Below are 23819 nucleotides of genomic sequence, written 5' to 3'. Positions count from 1 at the left end.
GAAGTGGCGTATGCGGAAGGAGCGGGCAGCCCGGGCTTCCGCATACAGAGCCGCTCGCCCCTTGGCGTTAGGAGTGCCCGGTAACGGCCGAGCGCGGCCGCCGCCGCTCCTGTGCCATGTTGCGCGGCCTGGGCAGCTGGTTGGGGCTGGAGCGGGCAGGCGAGGAGAAGCTGCTCTCGGCTGAGGAACGGGGCAGTTCCGCGGAGGAGGAGGAGGGGGCGGCGGCGGCGGCAGCGGCAGCAGCGGCGGGCGTGGCGGCGGGCGTGGAGCCGGCCGTGCAGAGCCCGGAGCAGGTGGAGCTGCAGGTGGACTCGGAGGCGCTCCTCAGCCAGGCCAAGGGACTCGGCAGTGAGTGTCCTGCCCTCGCGCGCTGGTGTTGGTGGGGGGAGCAGGGCGGAGGCGGCCCGGCACCGCCAGCCCCGGGACACGCCCGCACCTGACCAGAAAGCGCCCTTCGCGCTGCCTCTGCGGCTCCACGCGGCCCAAGTGCCCCCGCCGCTTCCGCTCCGCTCCCTCGCGGTACCCTGGGCCGTAGCGGAGAGGTGTGGGCCTCCCCCTTCCCACACGCATCGCTGCTGGCGGCCTTCACGCAAGGAGAAGGCTCGAGTAAAGGAATAGCTTCGCTTGTCCGAGGGGTGTGTCGTGCCCAGGCATCTTCACGCGGGGAGTGCTGCTTTGGGTCTCTTTAAAAAAAATAAAGCAGTAGTCTTAGCAGCAAAATTCCCGTAGTGTGGTGAGAGCAGGGTAGCGACTGGAGAAGTGAAGGTAGACCAGTTTAATGCACGTTTAGGGGTTGGTGAAATTACCAGTACTTATCATTGGCACATAAACCAAAGCGTTAGTTGAACTAAACAGTTATAGATAGGTTTTAAGATAAGTTAAGCATGTTTATTCTCAGTTCAACAAATGTAAAAAAAAAAAAAAATCACTTTTCATCTAGATAGCTACAACTCCAGTGTAGCTTGCAAACTGATACAAAATGGGGACCACAATTTTGAGGTGACCAGAATACTCTTCTAAAAAAACAACACAGCTCTGAAGCATATCTCTCCAGATGTAAATGGTAATTTGGGTCAGTTTAGCTAGTATGGAAAATGCTCTCAGGGAAGAGGTGTTAAAAAGTCATTCTTCCCTACTCTTTTTTATTTTATGTTTTCACATATCTTTGCTTTGTATCTCTCTTAAATTGTGTTTGTTAACTGCAGTCTATGGCATGCATTGCTACCATGTAGTTTTTCTTGCAGCTTGTCCAGTCTCTTCCACAGTTCTGAAACAGTCCTATGCAATTGCTAAAGCTGGACGTTTGGAAGTGACCTAATTCTCTAATTTCATCTTCATTTTTCTGCATTTCTGAGATTCTTTTTAAATAGCAGTTACTGACAATGCGAAATACTTGGTTATGTTGCTAACAGTTCTGTGCACTGTTGAAGGATGTTGCCTCACTAGAGATAAAAAAAAATTTAAAAACTTGGATATTTAAAACATGGACCAAGTAAATGGCTGCAAATGTTCCTTTCAGTTATTATCTTTTTCAGAATTGTTACTAAATGAACAGCATTTCTTTAGGTATCTGTTCTGTTGTTGTTGTGGGAGAAGTGATTTATACATATAGAATAACATACTTCATGAATTGGTGTGGTGTTTCTGTGATTTTTCATAGGAGAGTAATGGGTTTTGATTATTTTGTTGAACCCGTCTGTAATGAGGCAAGGCTGTAATTTGCTATAGGTAAGAATTCTGCTTTACTATAGTAGATTCTTAGATAAAATTAATCCATAGTACAGCTCCGTACTCATTGCTAAAGTGTTCTCTTACTGGTGCCCTGAAATGCTGGATCAATATCATCTGAAAGATTAGTCTGACATGGTTCTTTACTGTGCTTTGCCTTGGGCTATCGGAGCTGCAGCAGATTATCTGTGTAGTTTGGTCAAATACTTGTCTGGGTGTTGTAAATTAATCCTAATCTGGTAGTCACTCTGTTCAGGAAGGAAAAAAGACTTTGAATTTTCAGGGGAAGAGTAAGTATTGACTGTTACAGATATAATTTGCTCTGGAAGTGAGAATTTGGTTTAGTGATCCATGGATTCATTGTCTGTGACACCAGAGAAGATTGTGGTGGAAAGGCTCTTTTGTAAGCATTTGGACATCACTGTTTTAAAACATGATTACTCTAGAAACATCTGCATGACTAATAACCAGGGTGGTTATGTGGAAAGACTCCCCTAGCACATAAAGAATTTTACTGGTAAAACTGAAGCCTTACATACATTATTTTTTGCTCATTATCACATCATTATAAAGGTTAGGAGAGTTTGTCAATGTGAACTAATAATAGAAATACTGCTAGATACATATTCTTAATACAGGCATAGATTTGTAAGAGGGAGGGAAAGTTTCTTGGTCATTTCAAAGTGGATGTGTTGCTTTTCCACCAGTGATTCTATTTTTCTAAGGCTAAGTACCACCTCTTACTGAGGTTTTATAAGTACCCTGGTTCAGAAGCATATTTGCCCTTAATGGAAATAAAAAGCATTTTGCTCTTCAGACTGGTTCCAGGACTGGCCAAAACCACTTTGCCCAACAATACCAAAACATCGCTGGACAGCAAATGTTTCAGCACCTTTTGCACCTAAAACAATGGCATATGAGAAAGTTTCCAGGGATACATAAAACGACCAGTAAAAGCTGTTAGGGAGGAAATAATCCAGTAGGCTGCTGCTTCCTCTGCTGTCATAATGGGAACAGTATATATGTCTATATCTAAAGTGTAGAAGATAGGCATTTTTTTATACAATGTGAAGCATGTGATGGGTTGTAAAGCCTGATAATAGATATGAGAGATGCTAGCAAGTACTTGAAGGAAGTTTGGTTGCCATCATTCTGTGGCTTATAAATGGAAGTTATGTATAAAAAACTGGCTTGCTTGAGGGCTGGCTAGACCTCTGCATTTGTCAGTATTCATTTGGTGATATCATTAGAGAGAGAATATTTTATACGCCACAAAGAACAGTCAACTTTCCAAAAGGTGACATGAATGTTCCAAAGTAACTCATTCTACCAGTGGCTAACAACTGTGCGTTAAAACAACTCACATTTTTTTTCATGGTAAGGTTACTTCTTGCATTTCTAACCTATAAGGAAACTAGAATTTTTGTGACGTCTTGAGAAGGAAGGTGGTTTTTTGTTTGTTTGAAACAGAACTGCTGGGGTTTTTTTTAAATCCCCTGTATCAAAGTTGATTTTCTGGAATAACTAAAATATTCTTACCATCCCATGTGCTTTGCATTCTTACTAATGCCTCAAATATATCTTTGGTAGCTGCTATGCAGTTTAGATCCACCATCGCTACTTCTAACCCTAGAATTAGAATAGAATAGAATATTTCGGTTGGAAGGGACCTACAAGTCTCACCTAGTCCAACTGCCTGACCACTTCAGGGCTGACCGAAAGTTAAAAGCTTGTTATTAAGGGCATTGTCCAAATGTGTCTTAAACACTGACAGGCTTGGGGCATCAACCGCCTCTTTAGGAAGCCTTTTTCAGTGTTTGACTACGCTCTCAGTAAAGAAATATTTCGTAATGTCAGGTCTGAGCCTCCCCTGAGTGATGCAGCTTTGAGCCATTCCCATGAGTCCTGTCACTGGATCCCAGGGAGAAGAGATCAGCACCTCCCTCTCCACTTCCCCTCCTCAGGAAGCTGTAGAGAGTAAGGAGGTTGCCCCTCAGCCTCCTTTTCTCCAAACTAGACAACCCCAAAGTCCTCAGCCGCTCCTCACAGGACATGCCTTCCAATGCTTTCACCAGCTTTGTTGCCCTCCTCTGGACACATTCGAGCACCTTCACATCCTTCGTAAATTGTGGGGCCCAGAGCTGCACACAGTACTCAAGGTCAGGCCACACCAACGCTGAATACAGCAGGATAATCACCTTTTTCGACTGGCTGGTTATGCTGTGTTTGATGCACCCCAGGGTGCGGTTTGCCCTCTTGGCTGCCAGGGCGCACTGCTGACTCATGTTGAGCCTGCTGTTGACCAGCCCCCCCAGATCCCTTTCTGCAGGGCTGCTCTCCAGCCACTCCTCTCTCGATTTATACTTGTGGCCGACGTTACTCCATCCCAGGTGCAGAATCCAGCATTTGGACTTGTTAAATTTCATGCCATTGATGATTGCCCCGTGCTCCAATCTATCTAATCCCTCTGCAATTACTGTATTATAATATTTACTATGGCACTTACCAACATAGTAAATATGTAACTGTGATAATATAATAGTCATAATACAACTGTTTGAATGTAATAAAGTGCTTGTGACATCATGTCATCATTTGAGAAATAAACAATACCAATGCTTTAAGATCCTTTGTCAATAAACTGATATTTAATGTTTCTGAAGGTTTGTGATATACATCTTGCTGCTTGCAAGTTTGTTCTCCTTAATTAAAAACGGACAATACAGGGCAACTGTCCATGCTGCGTAGTTCTTCCCTTCTACCTTTCTTCACTTCAGCACTGCCAATATAAAAAATGCTAGTTAGTCTTTGAAAATATTTGTTACTGCTGTTCTGACACTGAATGTATTCAGAAAATTAAGCAAACAGGGCCACAGTGTTTCTCATGAAACTAAAAAGAGGAAGACAGTGCAAAATAGGAGCTTGCTTTTCATGTTTGCCCTTTTCTATCTTAACACTTTTGAAGGAATCTCAAGTGTTACTTGACTAAAATTTTTCATGCATTTGCTGCCTTACTACATGAGACTTTATTGTGCATGTTGATTTTCTTAAAAAATATAATTGTATTTTCATACTGTTGCTAAAGTTACTTTATTGCTTAATGTCTCCGAAATATTTAAATGAAATTAGGAAAGACCCATGGCTTCAGAAAATTAATTGGAAAGCAATATGTCAAGGACCATTAGTAATGTTTGATTTAGTAAACCAGGTACATGTATAAAAGTTTGATTTACAGAAAGTTGTGATCAAACATACAGTTTGATCATTATCACTAAAGAATATGAACTAGAAAAGGATAAATAGGATTTTAGGAGTTCTTTGTAGGCCAGAAGCTGGGTTAAATGAATTTGAGGGAAGATTTCAAGTAGGTATCCAAATGTCTAAAGAGAAAGGAAAAATCTGGTAAGAGAACTGGATTTAAAGAGATCTTTTTTTCAGCTATTTCTCTTCTCATCTATGAAAGGTTACCTCTTCAATTTTGCCACTGCTGCTACAAAAAAGATATCTGAATCCGTTGCTGAAACAGCACATACGATAAAGAAGTCTGTAGAAGAAGGAAAAATCGACAGTATTATTGATAAGGTACTTTCTTTCAGATCAAGTATCTAGAAATATCTGCTTGCTTACTGTTGTTGTAATGTGTAGCAAATCTGGCATGTGATAACATTTCTTTAAGCTGGCTTTAGGAATTACATATTTCAAGAGCAGATATCTCCTGTGAAGATAGATGATGTGACTGAAATATTTATTCAAGGTAGACATGCCAAAAAATGGTCACTCTGCTTTACTCAGTACTGCACCTGTGTTCCATTCCTTCAGGATGTAGATACACTGGAGAAAGACCAGAAGAAAATATGAAAAATGCTGACATAGGAGGAAAGGCTGGAAGAGTTAGTAGAGACAGGCAGTTGGGGGATGTCTGGGAGATGTGTGGATTGGGGTTTTTTTCCCCAGTTTATTTAGGTGGAAAGGGGAATGCCATAGCCTGCGTCTTAAATGCATCTCTGAAGCAAGATTCAGAATTAGGTCAGCTTTGTGGATATTGTATACTAAGACCCTAGAGCTATACAAGAATGGTTTCATAAGACCCAGTGAGCTAACAAAACAGCTTGCTATTGTCCTGTTCTTCCCACCACCACCACCCCCCCTCCCTGGCCCTGCCTCTTATCTCTTGCCTTCCCTGTTCCTGGCTTCCAGCTCCAGTTGCTTAACTTCTGCCAGCAAGTGTTCTTCCAGTGCTTTAAGTCATGAACTTGGCGGAAAGAGGGGGAAAAAAAAAAGGGAGCAATAAAGCAATAAGTGCTATATAGTGTTCTGTGTTTTTTAGCAAGGGTAGCTTGGAAGGGGAAGGGAAAGGGAATTGGCCAAAACCAACCCAGCTGTAGTGGGACTGTGCATCCAGGAGTGTCAGACATGGGAGATGCAGCCAGACCCCTCCTCCTGTTTCTGTGTCTCAGACACCCCTTCAGGGGAACTAAAGCGTGTCGGGTTTTTTTTAATACAGTGAAATTCAATTTCTTGATGTAATTAGTTTTCATGTTGTTTTCGAAATTAGTCATCAAATGACACTTCTAAATTTCTGTTATGATCAAATTTTGTCTCCAGATTTCATTGACTTTTTAGTGACCACTGTCTATATATAATAGCAGAGTTATATTTCCTACTACAGTCTATTAGAGTCTAACATAATTTTCATCCACATCAAAAAGGAAAAATCGAGTAAGAAGGTTATTTGGTAATTTAATTCACAAATAATAATGCTCGTAAGAAACTGTAGCTAAGTACCTACAGCATATTTTATGCCTAAAATACCTTTTTTTTTTTTTTCTGTGAATGCCTTAGAATAATATGAATTCCCTGTTTTAACTAATAAGTTTACATATGGGAGAAACAGTATTATAGCTATATAATCGTAAAGCTTTTTTTTTACACCATATAAATGATTTTATTCCATAAATACCAAAAATTCATATAACTTACAACCAAGAGGAACCACAACGATCTATTTGTATAACAGGTACTACGGTAGAACTCTCACTGATGTTAATCTTAAACTGAAATGCTGGGCTGTTGAAGGAAAAAAATTTATAGCAATTTATCAGGATTTAGCTTGAAGACTTGCATGCTTTTTGGCAACTTGTTAAGCCATAGACCTCACTACCTAAAATCTGTATTTCGTGAGTGGTTTAAGTATTCATTTCTAGCTTCATGAGTTTTTGCCTCTGCTTTCAACTACAGAACAACATTTCATTGTTAATTCTAGATTATGGCGTGCTGACTTGTGAGACCATTCTTCATTTTTTTAATTCTAAATTCAATATAGGATATTTCTGAACATAATTTTTTGGCGAAGATTTGTTAACAACATAAATGGAGAAATTATTTCATTTCAGCTAAGCAGACATTCTGAAAATCATAGTTAACAATTTTACAAGTCCGATTTATTACAATGGACGTATTTCTTGGGCAACTCTTGAAACTTATTGAAAAGCCAAGGGTATCTTTAAGTGTTTAATGCTTTAAAAACATGTTTAAATAAGTCTGAATACTCTATGTTGTCTGTATTTGATATGGTAAGGCAGTAAGTGTATATGCATAGTATGCTGATGTTCAAATTATCAGCTAGGATTTTCCTTCTTGTTTTTTTCGTCCTCTGAACTTGATAAAACTATAAATATAATTTTGAAAGCATACACAATAGTTCAAACTTTTAAAGGCAAAATCAAATGTTTCAGTAAAGGGGAACATATGATTTACATGAAACACCTTTAACTTACAAAAAGGGCCACCAGAGATATAAGAATGTGATACTACAGTATATTTGAAAGCACTTTCTGAGGGAACATGAAACAAAAGGAGTGAATTTTTTTTTATTGTGGTTCCCTAATTTTTATTTTAGACAATTATTGGAGATTTTCAGAAGGAACAGAAAAAATTTGTCCAAGAGCAGCAAACAAAAAAATCAGGTAAGGTATGCTTTTTTGATAATGCATAACATTGCATAAGCTAAAACTCACTGGAACCTGGATAATTGAGCTATATCTAAACCTAATCTATCAAAACTATGTTTAATGAACCACATTATGACAGAACTTAACATATATTGTGGAATAGGAAGATGACATTTTTAAGTGAGGTTAGTGTTACATTATCTAGTTGGTTTAGATTTGCTTTTTTAACCAAATTCAGCTTTATGAAATTAACTCAAAGATCACTATGCTAGCAAAGCTGATCACTTATTGTTGTTTTGAATCTTAAGCCTGTGTATTTACTGAAAACAGGCATGCTGATTTCTTTTGAGCTTTAGTAATCGTGTCACATTTTTGTAATGAAATGAAAATCATGGGTTATGGTTTGCACTGTAGTATTTAGTTAGTTTTGCTGTAGGAGTTGCTCTGCTTACATTAAAGGCATAATTGATCTTTTGCTTTCCCATAAATCATTTGCTTTATAATTTTCTGTGATCTGAATGCTTTGAGTTATGCACCCATGTACTATTGACATCAGTGGATCTACTTGAGACTTTAAAAAAATCACAATTTTTTTTTACGTTGCGTTTCATCATTGGCTTTTATCTCTTTTAACATGTTACTTGAATGCAATAATTTCTGACAGTTTTAATAATTAGTGTTTGAATTATTGAATAACTATTGTTAATCTTGAAAATGAGCTGTTTTTAAATGGATCGTGATAAAGTTTTTCATACTGTCTGTAGTTAGTATGTTAGTCTGCTTTCTTCTTGCAAGACTGCTTATGTGATTGCGTTGTCCATATTTCTGTCTTTTTGTCTCTGTTAGTAAACTTTGGCATCTGTTAATATCTTTCTACAAGTTTCATGAAAATAGGTAGCTAGATTGGCGAAAGAAGGAGTAACAGATGGCCTAACTGAAAGAAGCATTAGCATCAGATGTGAATCCACGTGGGTGAAAGATCTTGCTGATGTCAGGTGCATAGGCAAATAAGCATTGTTAGTTTAAGTGCACAAGAATTATTTGTTAACTGTTACAGATGCATCATAATGTCTCTGTAGGCTGAATTTGCATTGACAGTGAAGAGATTAATAGATTTCTATACATGCAAAATAGTTTATTTTCCTCTATGTACAGCCTACAGAACTATTTTGGAAGTATCTGTGTAAATATATAAATCAGCTGAACTCAAGTATGCTTATTCAGTATATAACATGTTGTAATTTATAACAAATTAATAACTTATTTTCCTCCACTGTTAAAGAATTGATGTCTTCTGGGTGTTAGAAAGTTAATACAATAGTAAATGATTTTGAAAACTTAATTTAGACAAAGTTTACGCATTTAAAGTGAATCAAGAAATTTCTATTTGCAGGCAGCTTAACCAGTTACACAGCACTACTTCAGTAACTAAAGAGGCACCAAGTTCTGACTGGTGCACACTGCAAAGAAATCCCCACAGTTTTAGTTTTACAATAACAGAAATCAGCAACTATTTAATTTTTTTTTTTCACCTTTAATAAGCGAAGATCCATTCCTAGAGTTTCTCTCATGCCATGAGCTCAGTTTAGGAAAAAGGAACGAAGACTTGGCTTGCCGATGTAGGTCTGCCTATTTTTGTGACATTATATGTTACTTTATGTAAGGTGTGGGATTTTTGTTTGGGGTTTGGGTTTTGTTTTTTTTTTAAGTAACACACATGCAATTATCTTCCTCCTCTCAATAACAGAAGCAGCACTGCCTCCCTGGGTAGACAGCAATGAAGAAGAGACAATTCAACAACAAATACTGGCCTTATCAGCAGTAAGTATTTCGTTTCCTGTAAGATTTGATATTTTTCTGTTGGAGAGGTTAAAACTTCCTTTTTTTTTTTTTTTTTCTTTGTTTTTTCAAAAGAAGTTTGGCTGGCATTATTAAATTAGGTATTTTCAATATACAGTTTTTTGTGTCACTGCGCTGGTCATGTGCAAGAGTAAATAGTTCTTTCAGTATCAACTTGAGCCAAAGTAGATCCCTAAAATAATTTTTTATTTTTATAAAGGCATTACAGCTTTGTGGTATGATAGAAGTATGTGGGAAGTGGGATTGCTTTGCTGGTCTCGTGTGTGAAATATGATATCCTTTGTCTGATATCAGTTAATGACCATAAATACATTCTTCAAAGGATAAACGAAATTTTCTGCGGGATCCTCCAGCAGGTGTGCAGTTTAATTTTGACTTTGATCAAATGTACCCTGTTGCAATGGTGATGTTACAAGAAGATGAACTTCTCAATAGGATGAGGTTTGATCTTGTTCCCAAACAGTAAGTAATTTCTGATGATATCTATGTATGGTTGTACTTTTAATGTGTCTGTAAATATTCGTAAGTTACTCCTTTTTCTTTTCAGTTCCTTAAATTCTTTCTTTATGTACTTCCTCTGTATGTATTTTTATATCTGCTAATTTCAAATGCATGGAATATTGCGTGTGCATTGCGGTTTATCAATTACAGGAAAGAACAGAAGTAGATCTGTTAAGAAATTCAGAACTAATAAGGACCTGTTGACTTAAGTATGGGAGAGGCCTTAAATTTTTCTATGTCCAGTGTGCTAAATTAATTGAAAATCTTTTTCGCAAACAAAAGGTAAATGTAGCAACAAAAATGTTCAGACCTATTGGTGTAACTGACACCCCAAAAAGGTTATTAGAGCTAGTCAGAGGCCTCATGGAGAAATGGTAAAAGAATGCATGACAAAACAGCAGCAATGCAAGCAAGAAAAACTGGTTTTGAATAGGCAGCGGGAAAAGGGCTGTGTTGTGGCTGCCTTCCTTCTAGTGGACCTAGCTAAAAGATCCATGTCTTTGTCCCAGCAGTTATAGCCTGTTCATGTATGGCTTCTTGATCCCAGCTTTATTCCAGTGCTGTTCTCCTTCCTTGCCCAGTTCCAGACTCTGCTCCTTAAGCTTGTTTCGTAGGTCAACATTCTTGTTAAGTAGGAGTTTCCAACATTAGTGTCTTGTCTGAGGATGGAAACAGGAAAGAAAACATCTTTCTTTGTGTGCTTTTCTATCTTAAATCTCCTCCTTTTGTAAGCCTTCCCAGCTCCTTATTTCATTTACCCCCTTCCCTGCTGTTCTTTGTTGCTGTCAGTCCTAAAGCTCTGCCCATATTCTAGGTCTTCATCGGATCTGACTCCGATGCTCTGTCTTCAGCCTCTGGTCATGCTATCCTTGCCTATCCTACCCCATTGCTTAATAGGAGTTTTTTTCTGTTCTTAGTCTCAGTAGTCACTGTTTGCCTGAATGGGTGGGAAGGTACCTTCACTCTCTTCTTTCTTTCTTTCTTGACCTACACACATTCCTCCCCACGGGCCTTGCCATTTCTGGCTTCTCTTGCCTCTGGGTTAAAGCTGGGACTTTTCTTGCTTGCTGGAGGATTATCAGAGGGAAGTGTTACCTAAGAAACAGGATAGTCTCCCATTTATTGGAGCTGGTCATTTCAGAGATGGCAGTTATGGAAGGTCCTGTGGACATGCTGAAACATGTGAAGATAGTGACATAGTTCTGCTGCAAACTAGGAATGGCTTCTGCCTATAGATCAAAGATGTTCCAGTTCCACCTGAGGTCTCGGGAAAATGCAGATGAATATAGTTTGACAGCAATAGAATGTTGGGTTTAGAGAGTAAGTGAAGAGAAGAGGGTTATTTGGCTTGTTGGGTTTGTTTACGTAATTTGGCAAGAGAGATGGAACAGTGTAATATTGTTCCAAATTATGTATTGCTGCATGCTGTTAAGCTTTTTCTAAATAAATATCATCATCATCATCATTATTATTATTATTATTATTATATGTTCAAGTCCATTGTAACTATCTTGTAAGAGAACAAGAACTTCTACATTGATGGATTCTTTTAAACTGTGTTAATATCACAAATTCCTAAGTTTTTACTTAGAAGGCAGCTATGTCTACTCCTTCCCTCTGCATATTTAATTTTATTTCATTGCTAGATCGTAAAAGGAACCATATTTCCAAATGTCGTAATCAAAATCTGTTTGTTCTCTCTAGTGTAAAGGAGGAGGTGTTCTGGAGAAATTATTTCTACAGGGTATCCCTAATTAAACAGTCTGCACAACTCACTGCACTTGCAGCTCAACAGCAAGCAGTAGGAAAAGAAGAGAACAAAGGCAGAGAAGAGGATAGTCAACTGAAAGGTATGGAAAGGATTTGTTTTAGCACAGCTCAGTTAGTGTCATGCATACTGACCATATACGTCAGGTGACCTCAAATTTTTATCCTGGATTTCCTATGAAATCAGAGCTTCTCTCATCATACTTGGTCTGTTTGTCGAGATGGGGGAAGAGGGGGCTCCTGGTACTTTTAAGCCATTTTTCAGTTTCAGCCAACTTTGTCAGAAGAGTGGAAATCTCAAGAGGTGAAATTTTGTACTTAGCTTGTAACAGCTGAAGACCACTAGTGGTCTCTGGTGTGCTTTTTTGTCTTGTCAGAAAGAGGTAGGAGGTACCTTTGGTTCACCTGATAAGACAACAGGTACTATCCAGCCCAGCCAGCTGGCATATGGTTTGCTCTTGGCTTTTGCTTAGGCCTCAGGCCAAACAAAGTTAGTGATACAGGGGTAGAATTACTCTGGTGGTGGAGGCAGAGACGCGTGCAGAACATGGAAGGGTACACAGCGTATTATAGAAATGGAGGGAGATGGGGACCAGGAGGCTACCTGAGATTCAACCTTGAGATGAAAAAGCCACTTCAATGTAGGCATCTTGAGTGACACTGATCAGTTTATACAGATTATTCTTACTGACCCTCTTATGAACCATTGGGCATCTTTATCTGCATGCAAACAAATTCTGCAAGCAGGAATATGCGCAGCTTAAAGAGTATAAAGCAGTTACTGGCTAAGACACAAAAGATAACTAGTAGTTTGTTAAATCTTAGCTTAAGCTAGGTGTGCTCACCACCCCTGGTAAGACACCTGAAGAATCTTGGCAGGCTGGGTAGGCAGAAGGAGAAAGCCTTCGCTGCACCTTGGAACAGATTCTCATATCCCCAACGTCAATAAATTGTCATCATCCACGAGATCCATTAATGTTAATGCCCTGTTGACACTGCTGGTCTGGCTGACAACCAGCTGATCACTACCAAGTTGACTTCTTTTTCCCTCCTTTTGGATATAATATCTTTCCATATTGGTATTTTTCCTCTTGAGTTCCTTGCACTAATAATGATCCCATCTTTCTAATCCTACCTCAGTTTCTAATTTCACCTTTCTTATCTTTTTACAGACTTTCTCACAGCTCTTTTGCACAACCTGGTAATTTTCTGCACAGCCTGAGCTAAGGTTACTCAGCTGGGCCTTGGCTCCTTGGACACAGGCAGCTGAACCTTGGGGTGAAGGGGAGGTTACAAAGGGAATTACAGAGCCAGGCTTGCACGTTGCATAGAAGATACCTTTTCAAAAAGGACTGTAGTAGTTTCCTCAAACTTTTGTGTGTGTGCCTTTGTTGTCAGTTTGTCTCATTCTGTTTTGTGGTTTAAACCCAGTCAGCAATTAAGTACCACACAGCTGCTCGCTCACCCTCCCACTCCCCCACCTCCCCCCATGGGATGGGGAAGAGAATCGAAAGAGCAAAAGTAAGAAAACTAGTGGGTTGAGATAAGAACAGTTTAATAATTGGAACAACAACAAAAAAATAGTAATAAATTGTAATAAGAAGGAAAACAACGAGAGAGAGAGAGAGAGAGGAACAAAACCCAGGAAAAAAGAAGTGATACAACCACTCACCATCTGCTGATCAATGCCCAGCCCGTCCCCAAGCAGTGATTGCTGCCCCCCAGCCAACTTCCCCCAGTTTCTATACTGAGCATGATGCCATATGGTATGGAATAGCCCTTTGGCCAGTTGGGGTCAGCTGTCCTGGCTGTGCCCCCTTCCAGTTTCTTAGGTGCCTGGCAGAGCATGGGAAGCTGAAAAGTCCTTGACCAGTGTAAACATTACTTAGCAACAACTAAAACAACCCTGTGTTATCAATATTATTCTCATACTAAAATCCAAAACACAGCACTATACCAGCTACTAGGAAGAAAATTAACTCTATCCCAGCCAAAACCAGGACATTGTGTTTCTCATAGGTTCTGTTCAGAGTGCGCATGTGTTAGCATAGGCAAGGTCCCCGTCTAGAATGAACAAGGTAGTTTTCTCTGAGTTAAAGTCCAAGCAATGCTGACAGGACAGGTCACTCCAGAATCTACTTCACACCAAGAGGCACCAATTCTGACTTCTTTTATCCAGGACAGTTGTCTGCTGTCCCAATGGCCTACGTACACTCAAACATTGCAGCATGTCCCCATGTTGAACAGTCAATCATAGAAACACTACTCATGCTATTTCAGGCTTTGTAAGCTTAAAAAAAAATCATGGCCTCACTTGAGCATATTACATGGAGCACAGATCTAGGCCAAATCTATGCAAAGTGACCACAGGCCATGTGCCCTCCAGAGGATGCTAGCCTTTGAGGAGAGTAACTATTGCCAACACACACCAGTGGGCTGTGGGGACCAGGGTTCCCTCCCTGGGAAGACTGACAAAGACAGTATAGAAATAGCCCAACGTGATTTATGTGTTTACTGTCATGATGTAACTCTTTTCCTCAGTATAGTTCAGCATTGTACTCCTTGCTTTAAGCAAAGGAGTACAGAACTTGTGTTTGGGGTTTTTTTCTGTACCTTTAATTTAAGATACATGCAGGTTAAAAAGTGAACTTGCGAATTACATGATAGTGAACCTTCCTACTGTTTTCATAGTTTTGTAAGCATGTTCTTATCTCGCCATAGAAAAAGAAGAGCAATAGAGGAAATGTGATTATATGGAGAAAAAACTGATCAGTTTTGTGGAAGCTGAGACTTAATTTTTTTTCCTTGTGTAAAAGAACTACTTTTAAATGTCCTAAACTAACTCTTTCATCATAACAGAAAGTTTTTGTCTTTACCTTTCAGTGCAGACTGTATTTAGGCTTGTTTCCTACTTACCTGTTCATGTCATATCACTTCTGCACTCCCACCATATTCAGCTCCCATTTTTGTCATTTTCTATGAGCAAATTGGGTTTACTGTTACCCTGTGCAGGTGCCATCAACTCAGGAAATCACTGGGATTGTCATGATTTTGTAAACCTTTGCACCTAACTGGCATCTAAATGCATTTATCTTATTTTCTTTCTTGGTTTTCTTTATTGTTGTGATTTCTACGTTTTTTGGGTTTCTGTTTCTCTGCGTTTTTATTACACCGACTGATGGATTATATTATAGACCATTTAAAGTAGTGACTGTCATCTCCTCTGGTTTCTGTAGTGCCTTACAATAGATCTTTGAGTTTTGGATCCTTTCATTTGCTACTGCATTTAGTCCTTTGTATAGAGGAAAAGGTTGTGTTTGGAAAGATTAGAAACATAAATTCTGCCAAAAGATACTTTCTTCACTGTTGTTTATAAGCATATTCTCTGTGAAGTCTGTTTACTATCAGTATGCTTCCCCTTTCCACTGAGCTTTTTGATTTCTGTTTCTGCATATCATTGTTTCAGTAAACCAGTTTCAGAAAAAAAGAAAGCTGACACTATTGTGGCTGATTGGCTAGTCAAATAGAAGTTCTCTATCGTTAATTACAATGCTGAAGGTTTCCTTTATGCAAGCTAAATATGTAGTTAAACGGGCAGTCTTAAACTGTAAGTTTCTACGGCAGCATAACCTTTTTTTTTTTAACAGTACAGTACTCTCATTTGCCAGACTATGGCTGTTTCAATTGAAGTGTCTCAGCTCTACAGGAGAGATGGCAACTCACCGTACTGAGCAACAAAACTGTTATCTTTGAGTCATCCAAACCATTGGAAATTGCCAGTCAGAGAGAAAGTTGCTGGATAATACCCAAAGAGTTATTCTAGTAAAACTACCATTGTGACTGAAAACAAAACATATCTTCATTTAAAAAAAAACAAAACAAAACAAAACAAAAACCAAAGGGGAAAACAAACAAACAAACAAAAAACAAACAAAAAAAAACCCAAAAAAATCCCACCACTGTCTTTTGGCCTATTGTGGATCTCATACAATTCAGAAGACCAATATAGGATATGCAGATAAACTTACTGTCCTAATGACTGTATATTCTGTAATGGCAAAGATACATTTACCAGACTGTAGTAAATACATGTTTTGTTTGATTTGAAAATTGCATGGATTTGGGAAGCTCTGAATCATCTGTGTTATTCTTGATTTAAATAACCTTTTTGAAGGTTGGATTCCCTAACTGGAGGCTAAAACTGGAAGTAATTGCCTGTTGGTAACTCTTCATAATGTTCAGAGTTTCTTCGTAAAGCTGACTGATGTCTATAAAATAGAACTAATTGCGTTCCATTTTAATCTCTGTCTGTCTCCTCCTTACCTGCTGTTTTCACAAAGTTAAATTAGCATGGTTGATGTGAAAGGAAAAAAGAAGGGACAAATGGAAGACATTCCACGTTCTACCGTAGAGACTATATAAGATCTATAACAAAATGCCAAGTTCTAGTCCTTCTCCAGGTATTAGTAACTATTTACTTGGGAATGAAGTTACCTCAGGGGCAGAGAGTACATCAGTAGTGAGAGAGATGATGCCAGGCCAGTAGATCCAGAACAGTGCTAATGGTATGTTAGTCACAGCACACTGATGCCCAGCCCAGTGCAGAGCTGCTGTCGCTTCTGCATGAGAGCAGCAGATGGAGCTTGAGGCACTTCTTTTGTGCGGTGCTTTGGACACTCGGTGCTGAACAGCAAAGAGTTAGTGCCATGTTCTACAGCCTCCCCGAGCAGGGAGTGCTGGAGCCTCTTTGGCTGTGGTGTTAGGTGCAATAACAGATCCTCTGAAGACTGGGAAGGGGAAGGAAGAGAGAGGATGGGACAGAGCAGTGGGCATTAAGTAGATGAGCTCTATAAGCAGTGACAGATACCAATTAGGGAATTATTTTAATTAGAGCTGATCTTAATTTTAAAAATGAAACCTGAAAAAAATTCCTTCTTCAGAAATTGCTGAGTAAGCAGGAAGGGTCCTTGTGGGCACACTGCAGTAAGCAGAGCTGCAAGCTCAGAGCTGCTTTGCATGTTTAAACAAACAGATCTGCTAAGCAAGCACTCCATCGCTACCACAACCTGCCCAGTATGTTAATTGTTCTTGCAGCCACCTGACTCTTTATTGTAACTCCTCTACCCTGCTAGTTGCACGAGGAGGAAAGCTGGGGTGTTCCTTTATGTGCCAAGAAAAAAGATCTGTCCTTGCTTCTAAACAGTCATTGTCTTTGTAGCACCATGCTACTAAATACAGAATGCACAGTGAGTTTTCTTAGGAAATTGGGAACAGCTTCTAGGGTTTATGTTTTTCAGTGACTTCCTTTGCCTGTGTGAAAGAAGGTAAGGCTGCAGACCACTCTTCTCATGTGCATTTAGGGGTGTGCATACAGATGTAGTCCGGTATACCTAAGAGCTAACTAGGTATAGTTAGTTAAGAGCTAACTAACTAGTGCCCGTGTCAGTAGTAGTATCCAGCCAGGGGAGTTTGGGAACTTCTATGATAGGCAGTAACTGGATTTCATGACCAAGTCTACACTTCTGTAACTTTACAGATCTTGTGACATGGTGCAATCTGCAAGTGTTTTTTAGAGGACATTCTTTCAGATGCCCAACTGTTCCTATTTACGTAGTTCTTTGGATCATTTGGAGGGGCAGAGGGGTTCCTGTGATTTAACTTTGGAGTCATAATGAGGAAATGGTTTGCTAAATTTGCCTTAATTAAGAATTGAAAATTGCTTCTCTTCTGTTTTGTTGTTGCAAATGTTTCATCTATGGCTGAATTCAGCCTTTAACCACCAGGATTCCTTAAAACTTAAAATACAGTATTTCCTTGTGCATTTAATAGCTATGCAGATTAAATGAGATCTTTATATATTTAAATGTAATCTACCTTTTGTTTTTTCCCCTCTTGATAGAAACAGTACGGCCAAAAACACCGCCTGTTACAATAAAGCCTCAAATAAAATCTCAGGAGGTAAAAATGCTGTTATATTTTATCTGGTATTTAGTATGTGAAACTTACTTAATAGGTAATTATGCATCCTTTTGAGGAAGTTGTGCTATGAAACCACAATAATATATCTGATAGTCCTAACCTGCTGCTGTTCTGCTGTGATATTAATTTTTAGTGCATATACTTTAAAATCATTTTCAGTAGAAAAAACGGTAGTTTATCTGAAGAATACTTTCATTAGTATACTGCACATTATAACAAAACATGGTTTTACTCTGAAGAGTGACATTTCCGAAATGTTTGGAGTAGAAGGTTTGCATTGTATTTAGACATAAGGGATACCGTCATAAAAATATATTCATGTATCATGTTCTGTCCAACTCTTCAGCAGTTGTCAGGCTTAAGTATCAGAAATCTAAATGATGCATTGCAACATTACTTTGTTGCAACCACAAGAAGAGTTTTGCTTGATACTGCAAAAACCTCTTACTTAGACACCTAATGACCCTTGTTCATTTCTGGATTGTAAAATCAGTGCCAGAGAACACTCTTGGCAGAAGCAGAGCTGTGCATTCACTTGCCAATAATATGCAGTGGACTAAATTAAGATAGAAAGATTTCCAAAGAACAGGCCTCTCTTAATCTTATTTGTGTGTAGAAAACCATTACTGAATTGTGGTCAAAATTTCATATTAGTCTTAGGTACTGTTCTAAACTACTTATCAGTTTATTATTGTTTCTGAAGATGACAAAAACAGAATTAAAGTTGTTAAGAGAACACAAAAAGGAGCCTAGGATGAAAAGCAGATCATTTCCAGTATAACTATCTAACGTTTTTGTCTGTACAAAAATACTCTTAAAGAAAAATAGCCCATAAAGAAAATTAGTTGTCAGAGTAATTAATTTGGTTTGGTTTTTTGCTGACTATATCTAAAAGGCAGTCAGTCACATGAGTGGAAGTATGTATTGGTGAGATTTTTTCCCCATTTTTGGATAAGCTTATACAAAACTATCTTACTGCAGGACGAGGAAGAGATTTCCACAAGTCCAGGTGTATCAGAATTTGTGAGTGATGCTTTTGATGCCTGTAATCTAAACCAGGAAGACCTAAGAAAAGAAATGGAACAACTGGTGCTAGACAAAAAGAGAGAAGAGACTTCAGTAGTAGAAGGTAAAGCTACTACTGCCTTCTGTGTCTTAAATACAGTAATTCTAAGATAGGTTGATTTAAAAAAAAAAATTGTAATTCAATTTAGGAAAGTAGATTCATGACCGTTTTTCAAAGTGTGTGAAACAACCTGCAATGAAATACTGCAGAAATTAATGATAATTCTTACCACAGTCAAACTACATCTTATACAGAATGTTAGCTGTGAGGAGTTTAACTCCAAAGAACCTAACAATTTTTAGGCGGCTCTTATGAAAGCGACAGTGGAGTATTTTTTTCTGTCTACCTCCTCCTTCCCTTCCTTCTCTTTCATAGGTCCTTATGTGTATGAATTTTTCTTTCTTTGATTGACATCCTTGTAGGTAAAGTACACTATTTGGAGGTCAAGCTATGTTTTCTTCTTGTGACACCAGCTAAAAAGGCAGTATTTGCACCAGACTGTGAGCTTGCAGATGCCTCTGCTGTAAAAGGTTTACATGCATTTGGAACAGTTAAAATTTAACAAATAGCTTTGGGAATGATGAGAAGAAATAAAGTGGGGCTTATACTTAATTCAGAAGAACTAATACCAGTGTAAAAAGCATAAAAACAATCTGTGATGATGTGACTCTGGCCAGACACAATTAACTATATACTATGAAGACACTTCTATATGTAGATGCTTATCATAATACAATTTTCAGAATTCATCTTACAGTGTGTTTTGATGTTGCTGAATCCTTGTTTTCTGAAATTGTTGGGGTTTTTTTTTCCCTATACATAGCCAAGCTTCAGGAATTCTTAAAAGTAATATCGGTTCCTTGCATCTAGCTTTTTGATGGAAGTGTTTCAATAAGTCATTAATGTGTAATTTGTTCAGAGAAATCTCAGCTGGCCTTACTGACTTGGACTATGGAATTACGTACCTTCATGTCGAGGCTGAAGTACTAACCAACATGTAACACATCAAACACCTCCTCCCCCATACTCTTGCATATGATAGGTAGAGCTAATTAAACCAGAGATTAACAACACAGGAATGCTTTCTGACTCATTTTTTGCCCTGAATTATGAAATATGATTACCTTTAACCCTGATTAAATGAGCTTGCCTAGCTACAAATGTGAGTGAGGAGAATACCTGCTTCTTTTTTTAAATTATCCACAGTATTTGATCTTAATATTTTGGGGGGTTGGGGTTTTTTTCATAACAGTATATTTAACAAACTTACAAACTTCATTCATTTTTTTTTCCAGAGATTTAAAAGTACAAAGGGAGATTCAGTTGATAGTAGACTGAAAGAGTAGGAAATGAGCTTGCAAATGGATGCTTGTTACGACTAAGATGCATATTTGCTTTTTGTATCTTTTTTTATAGTATGCACATAGGAATATAGACTTGTATATTAATTAATTCCTATCTGTGATCAATAAGAAGATGAAATTTCTGATCTTGAAGTTTCTTAAGTTTTTAAGAACTGTCCGTAAAGTTCAGGGGCTATAAGAGAGATTCAGTGCAAATTCATCTAGTTTTATTTAAATAAGCAACGTTATATATTATCAATTTAATTCTTACACATCACTTATCTCTTGTAGAAGAAACTGCTGATTGGGAAAAGGAACTACAACAAGAGCTTCAAGAGTATGAGGTGGTGACGGAATCAGAAAAGCGTGATGAAAACTGGGATAAAGAAATAGAAGAGATGCTGCAAGAAGAAAATTAAGCATTTTCACAAAATCACTATAACCCTAAGCTTTTTCTGAGGACTGACATGGATTTCTGCTTTCATATTTTGCTTACGAAAGATCTTCAAAAGACATAAAAGAATCTAAAATCGTTATAATTCCATATGGGGATACAACCATTATTTCTGTTCTTTATATGAGCAGTTTCTGAACTTCTACATTCTTCAAAAGAAAAAGAAAAAAAAAAAGAGGAGACAGACACTGCAGGTTATATGTCATAATTAAAAGCGATAACATTATTACATGAAGCAGCAGTTTAGTTTGAGGCATTTTCAGGTGGTCAAGAAGCTCTGTGAAGAGATTTCTAAATCTAAGAATCTCAATTTGTTTGTCTACAGCCTTCTCTTTGGGATATAAAAATGGATGTTGTAAGTAACTTAGTCCTTGAAAATAACTCTCATCACATTTGCACTCTGATCCCTGTATAATCTGTAAATGTGTACTATTTTTAAGGTACTTGTAGCTAGTAGCTTTCACGTGTATTTAACTTCTTTAATGTATGTAGCCAAAGAATTTATAGAAAACCCTATCGAGTAACTTCCAATAATTTGTTAAAAAAAATACTAATTCAGACTCCAAAAGAAGTACTGAGTAATTATTGATCAGATATGATTAACTGGCAAACATTTAAGCATTTAAATAAGAACAGTTATTAACTGCTTGAATTAAACTGTTGTTTTTGTTAAATCATCATACTAAGATACTGCCTTTCCCCACAGAGAGAAATGGTTTAAAGCATTCTTGCTTCAGAAGACTGTTAGGTTTCCATTTAATTTTGCTGAGTGAGAGCAAATTAAATGTTTCTCTTTAAGTGCTGAAACATTTATGTAAAAACTTCGGCTGGTTTGGACATCTTTATTAAATACTGTAGATATGTATAAAATTGGCTCATTTATTTGGAGGGAGGGAAGAGTGAGGGGCAAACATATTTCAGACTTACACAGATTTCAAAAATATACTTTGTCACAGTGCTTAAGACATGGAATTTAAATTAAAAAGTTTTCTTTAAAAGATTTTTTGATTCTTGTTGGGCATCTGGATGTTTCCTGTAGTTTTACCATTAAGTCAGTATCCTTATGTATATGAATGAAAATTTGATGTTCTATTTGTCATCTATTTCATAAACTGTGACAAAACATTCATGAAATTCCAAATATGAAGGAAAAACGGTAAGATGAAGTAGGTAGGAGCCATTAAGCACAATTGAATTATAGGCATGTTACATACAGTAAGCTCTGTCTTAATGACATAATTCTGCAGAAAACTTTTGTAAAGAGACTGAAAAGATTATAGCTGTAATTATTCAGTCAATATTCATCCCATGGGAATTGAAGAGAGCTAAGTAGTTTTAACTGCTGTTGACTGTAAGAAAGGACTATTTAAAATTGTCTCTATTAGCAACTTAGACAGAAAGCCCTCCTGTATTTCTCATCATGGAAAATTAATTGTTTTTAACCTGCATACATTTGACTTCTCAAAGTAGTTTCTTTATTACCTTACACTTTCTCAACTACAAATCATCTTAAGCAGAGTTTGTATTTTTATAGTGTTTTTCACTTCTAGTTAGCAGATGCACAATAAGTCGTGGTGAATAAGAGGTACTTTAGGAGCTTTTTGTATCTGGGATTAATTAAAGGCCACAAAAGTTAAATCTGTTATGCTCATAAAAATCAGACTATTCAAAGCTTAATGTTTACTCTTGACAAATACAACTGCTCACAGATTTAAGCTGGAGACATTAGGATCTGTCTACTGTACAGTTTGACATGACACCTTCTAAAAAGACGGGTAGTTCTATTCTGATAGTGGCAAATCTTCACCAGATGACTCAGAGCTCAAAATCACTGCTCCAAATGTCCGCTTTCTTAAAAACCAGCCTGATCATTCCTAGTGTTTTCAGATATATGATGGGCTTATTTGTATGGGGTTTGTACATCAAGCCTCATCTTTCTCTTCATGTAAGCATAGCCTATATAATGGTTATAGATATTAAACTCCATCTTTCATAAAAGATGGCTCTGCAATATAAAACCTTCGTTTTCCAAGTCTCATGAAAAGCAAGTATGTCTAAAAAAAAAAAAAAAAAAAAAAAAAAAAAAAACCAAAAAACCACTATTTAAATTTGCATTTAAAAAGGCAAAAATGTGGCAAGGCTTAATCTGACTTGAGCTCTGATATTTAAAGTCTCTTCTTATTATTTATTATTATTATTTAAAGTATAATATTATTATTTTCAAACCTGCATATCTAGTTTTAACCTGGAAAGCTGAAGTAAGTTTTGTGTAATCCTGCAGTTTTCAGGACTGGCCCATGCCTTTCATGTAGGTTAGTGCTACAAGTGTCTAGCAGTTTTTATTGTGCATGGTAAGAGGGAAGGTGTCCACGTTCCACTTGTCACACGAGATGAACACAGGTAGACCTCTTCATGTTCACAGTGAATTTTGTAGGCCTTTGCAGCCCAAATGTGTCTTAATAATATACTTCATAAGCAAGTATGCTGGCATTTTCTTAACAACATCATTCCAAGCACTGGGATGGTGCCGATGCTAAAATCCAGCAAAACAACAACAGTACAAAATCAAGGACAAAACCAAAAGAAACCAAGAATGGATCTAAATAATAGCAACCAGTGGAGACAATGTAACAGAAAATGTGGTTGTTTAAAACATCGAGGGAAAAGCAAACAAGTAAACAAAAAGATTGTTAACAAGTTTTCTTAGAAGAAGTTAAACTTGCAGATTTTGGAATTAACCTTTGAGAAACAGGGAAAAGATTGCCCAGGAATCATTTAGGTTGGCTTAGAACAGTGATACAGCTTTCTTCTGAGATACCAACATCTCCAGTTATTCTGTACACCGAAACATCCTCTTCCACTATTAGATTACTAGTCCAGTTGCTATTAGTTAATATGTGTGTGGAATTTTTTGATTCAGTAATTTGTTTGGAGGAGGAGGAAGAGGAAAGATTGTAAAATCCTGGAATGAAAAAAGTGCAGTAAAATGTTCCCCTACATTTTTATTCAATCATTTACAGCTGTTCTCTAAACAAAGTTAACCAAAGTTTTCAATTTCCTGATTTTTTTTCAGTAAACTTTGACTTTCTTTAGTTTGTCACTTCTGTTGGGTCATAAAAGAATTTTTTTCCTCTGTGCTGTTTGGTTATGTTGATGTTTGTTTGGTGGGG

The 23819-nt window shown here is 37.8% G+C and overlaps 1 protein-coding gene across 1 annotated transcript; it reads left to right on the top strand.

Moving 5' to 3' along the window:
- Position 1: 1 nt before the first annotated feature.
- Positions 2–22719, top strand: SYAP1 (synapse associated protein 1). Its single transcript, XM_075521874.1, has 9 exons — positions 2–348; positions 5192–5310; positions 7628–7694; positions 9427–9500; positions 9862–10001; positions 11745–11890; positions 17707–17765; positions 18768–18915; positions 20487–22719. The coding sequence occupies exons 1-9, from the start codon at positions 117–119 to the stop codon at positions 20612–20614; spliced, it is 1113 nt and encodes a 370-aa protein (XP_075377989.1). The 5' UTR covers positions 2–116; the 3' UTR covers positions 20615–22719.
- The last annotated feature ends 1100 nt before the right edge of the window (positions 22720–23819 follow it).

Source organism: Mycteria americana, chromosome 1 (genome assembly GCF_035582795.1).
Source record: "Mycteria americana isolate JAX WOST 10 ecotype Jacksonville Zoo and Gardens chromosome 1, USCA_MyAme_1.0, whole genome shotgun sequence".
Classification (NCBI taxonomy): domain Eukaryota; kingdom Metazoa; phylum Chordata; class Aves; order Ciconiiformes; family Ciconiidae; genus Mycteria; species Mycteria americana.
This window is presented reverse-complemented; position numbering and strand designations above follow the sequence as displayed.

Excerpts from the sequence above, each read along its gene's own strand:
- SYAP1 (XM_075521874.1), top strand. The coding sequence starts at position 117 with ATGTTGCGCGGCCTGGGCAGCTGGTTGGGGCTGGAGCGGGCAGGCGAG. Across the intron at positions 7,695-9,426 it reads GCAGCAAACAAAAAAATCAG|AAGCAGCACTGCCTCCCTGG; the intron begins GTAAGGTATGCT and ends TCTCAATAACAG. Across the intron at positions 10,002-11,744 it reads TTTGATCTTGTTCCCAAACA|TGTAAAGGAGGAGGTGTTCT; the intron begins GTAAGTAATTTC and ends TGTTCTCTCTAG.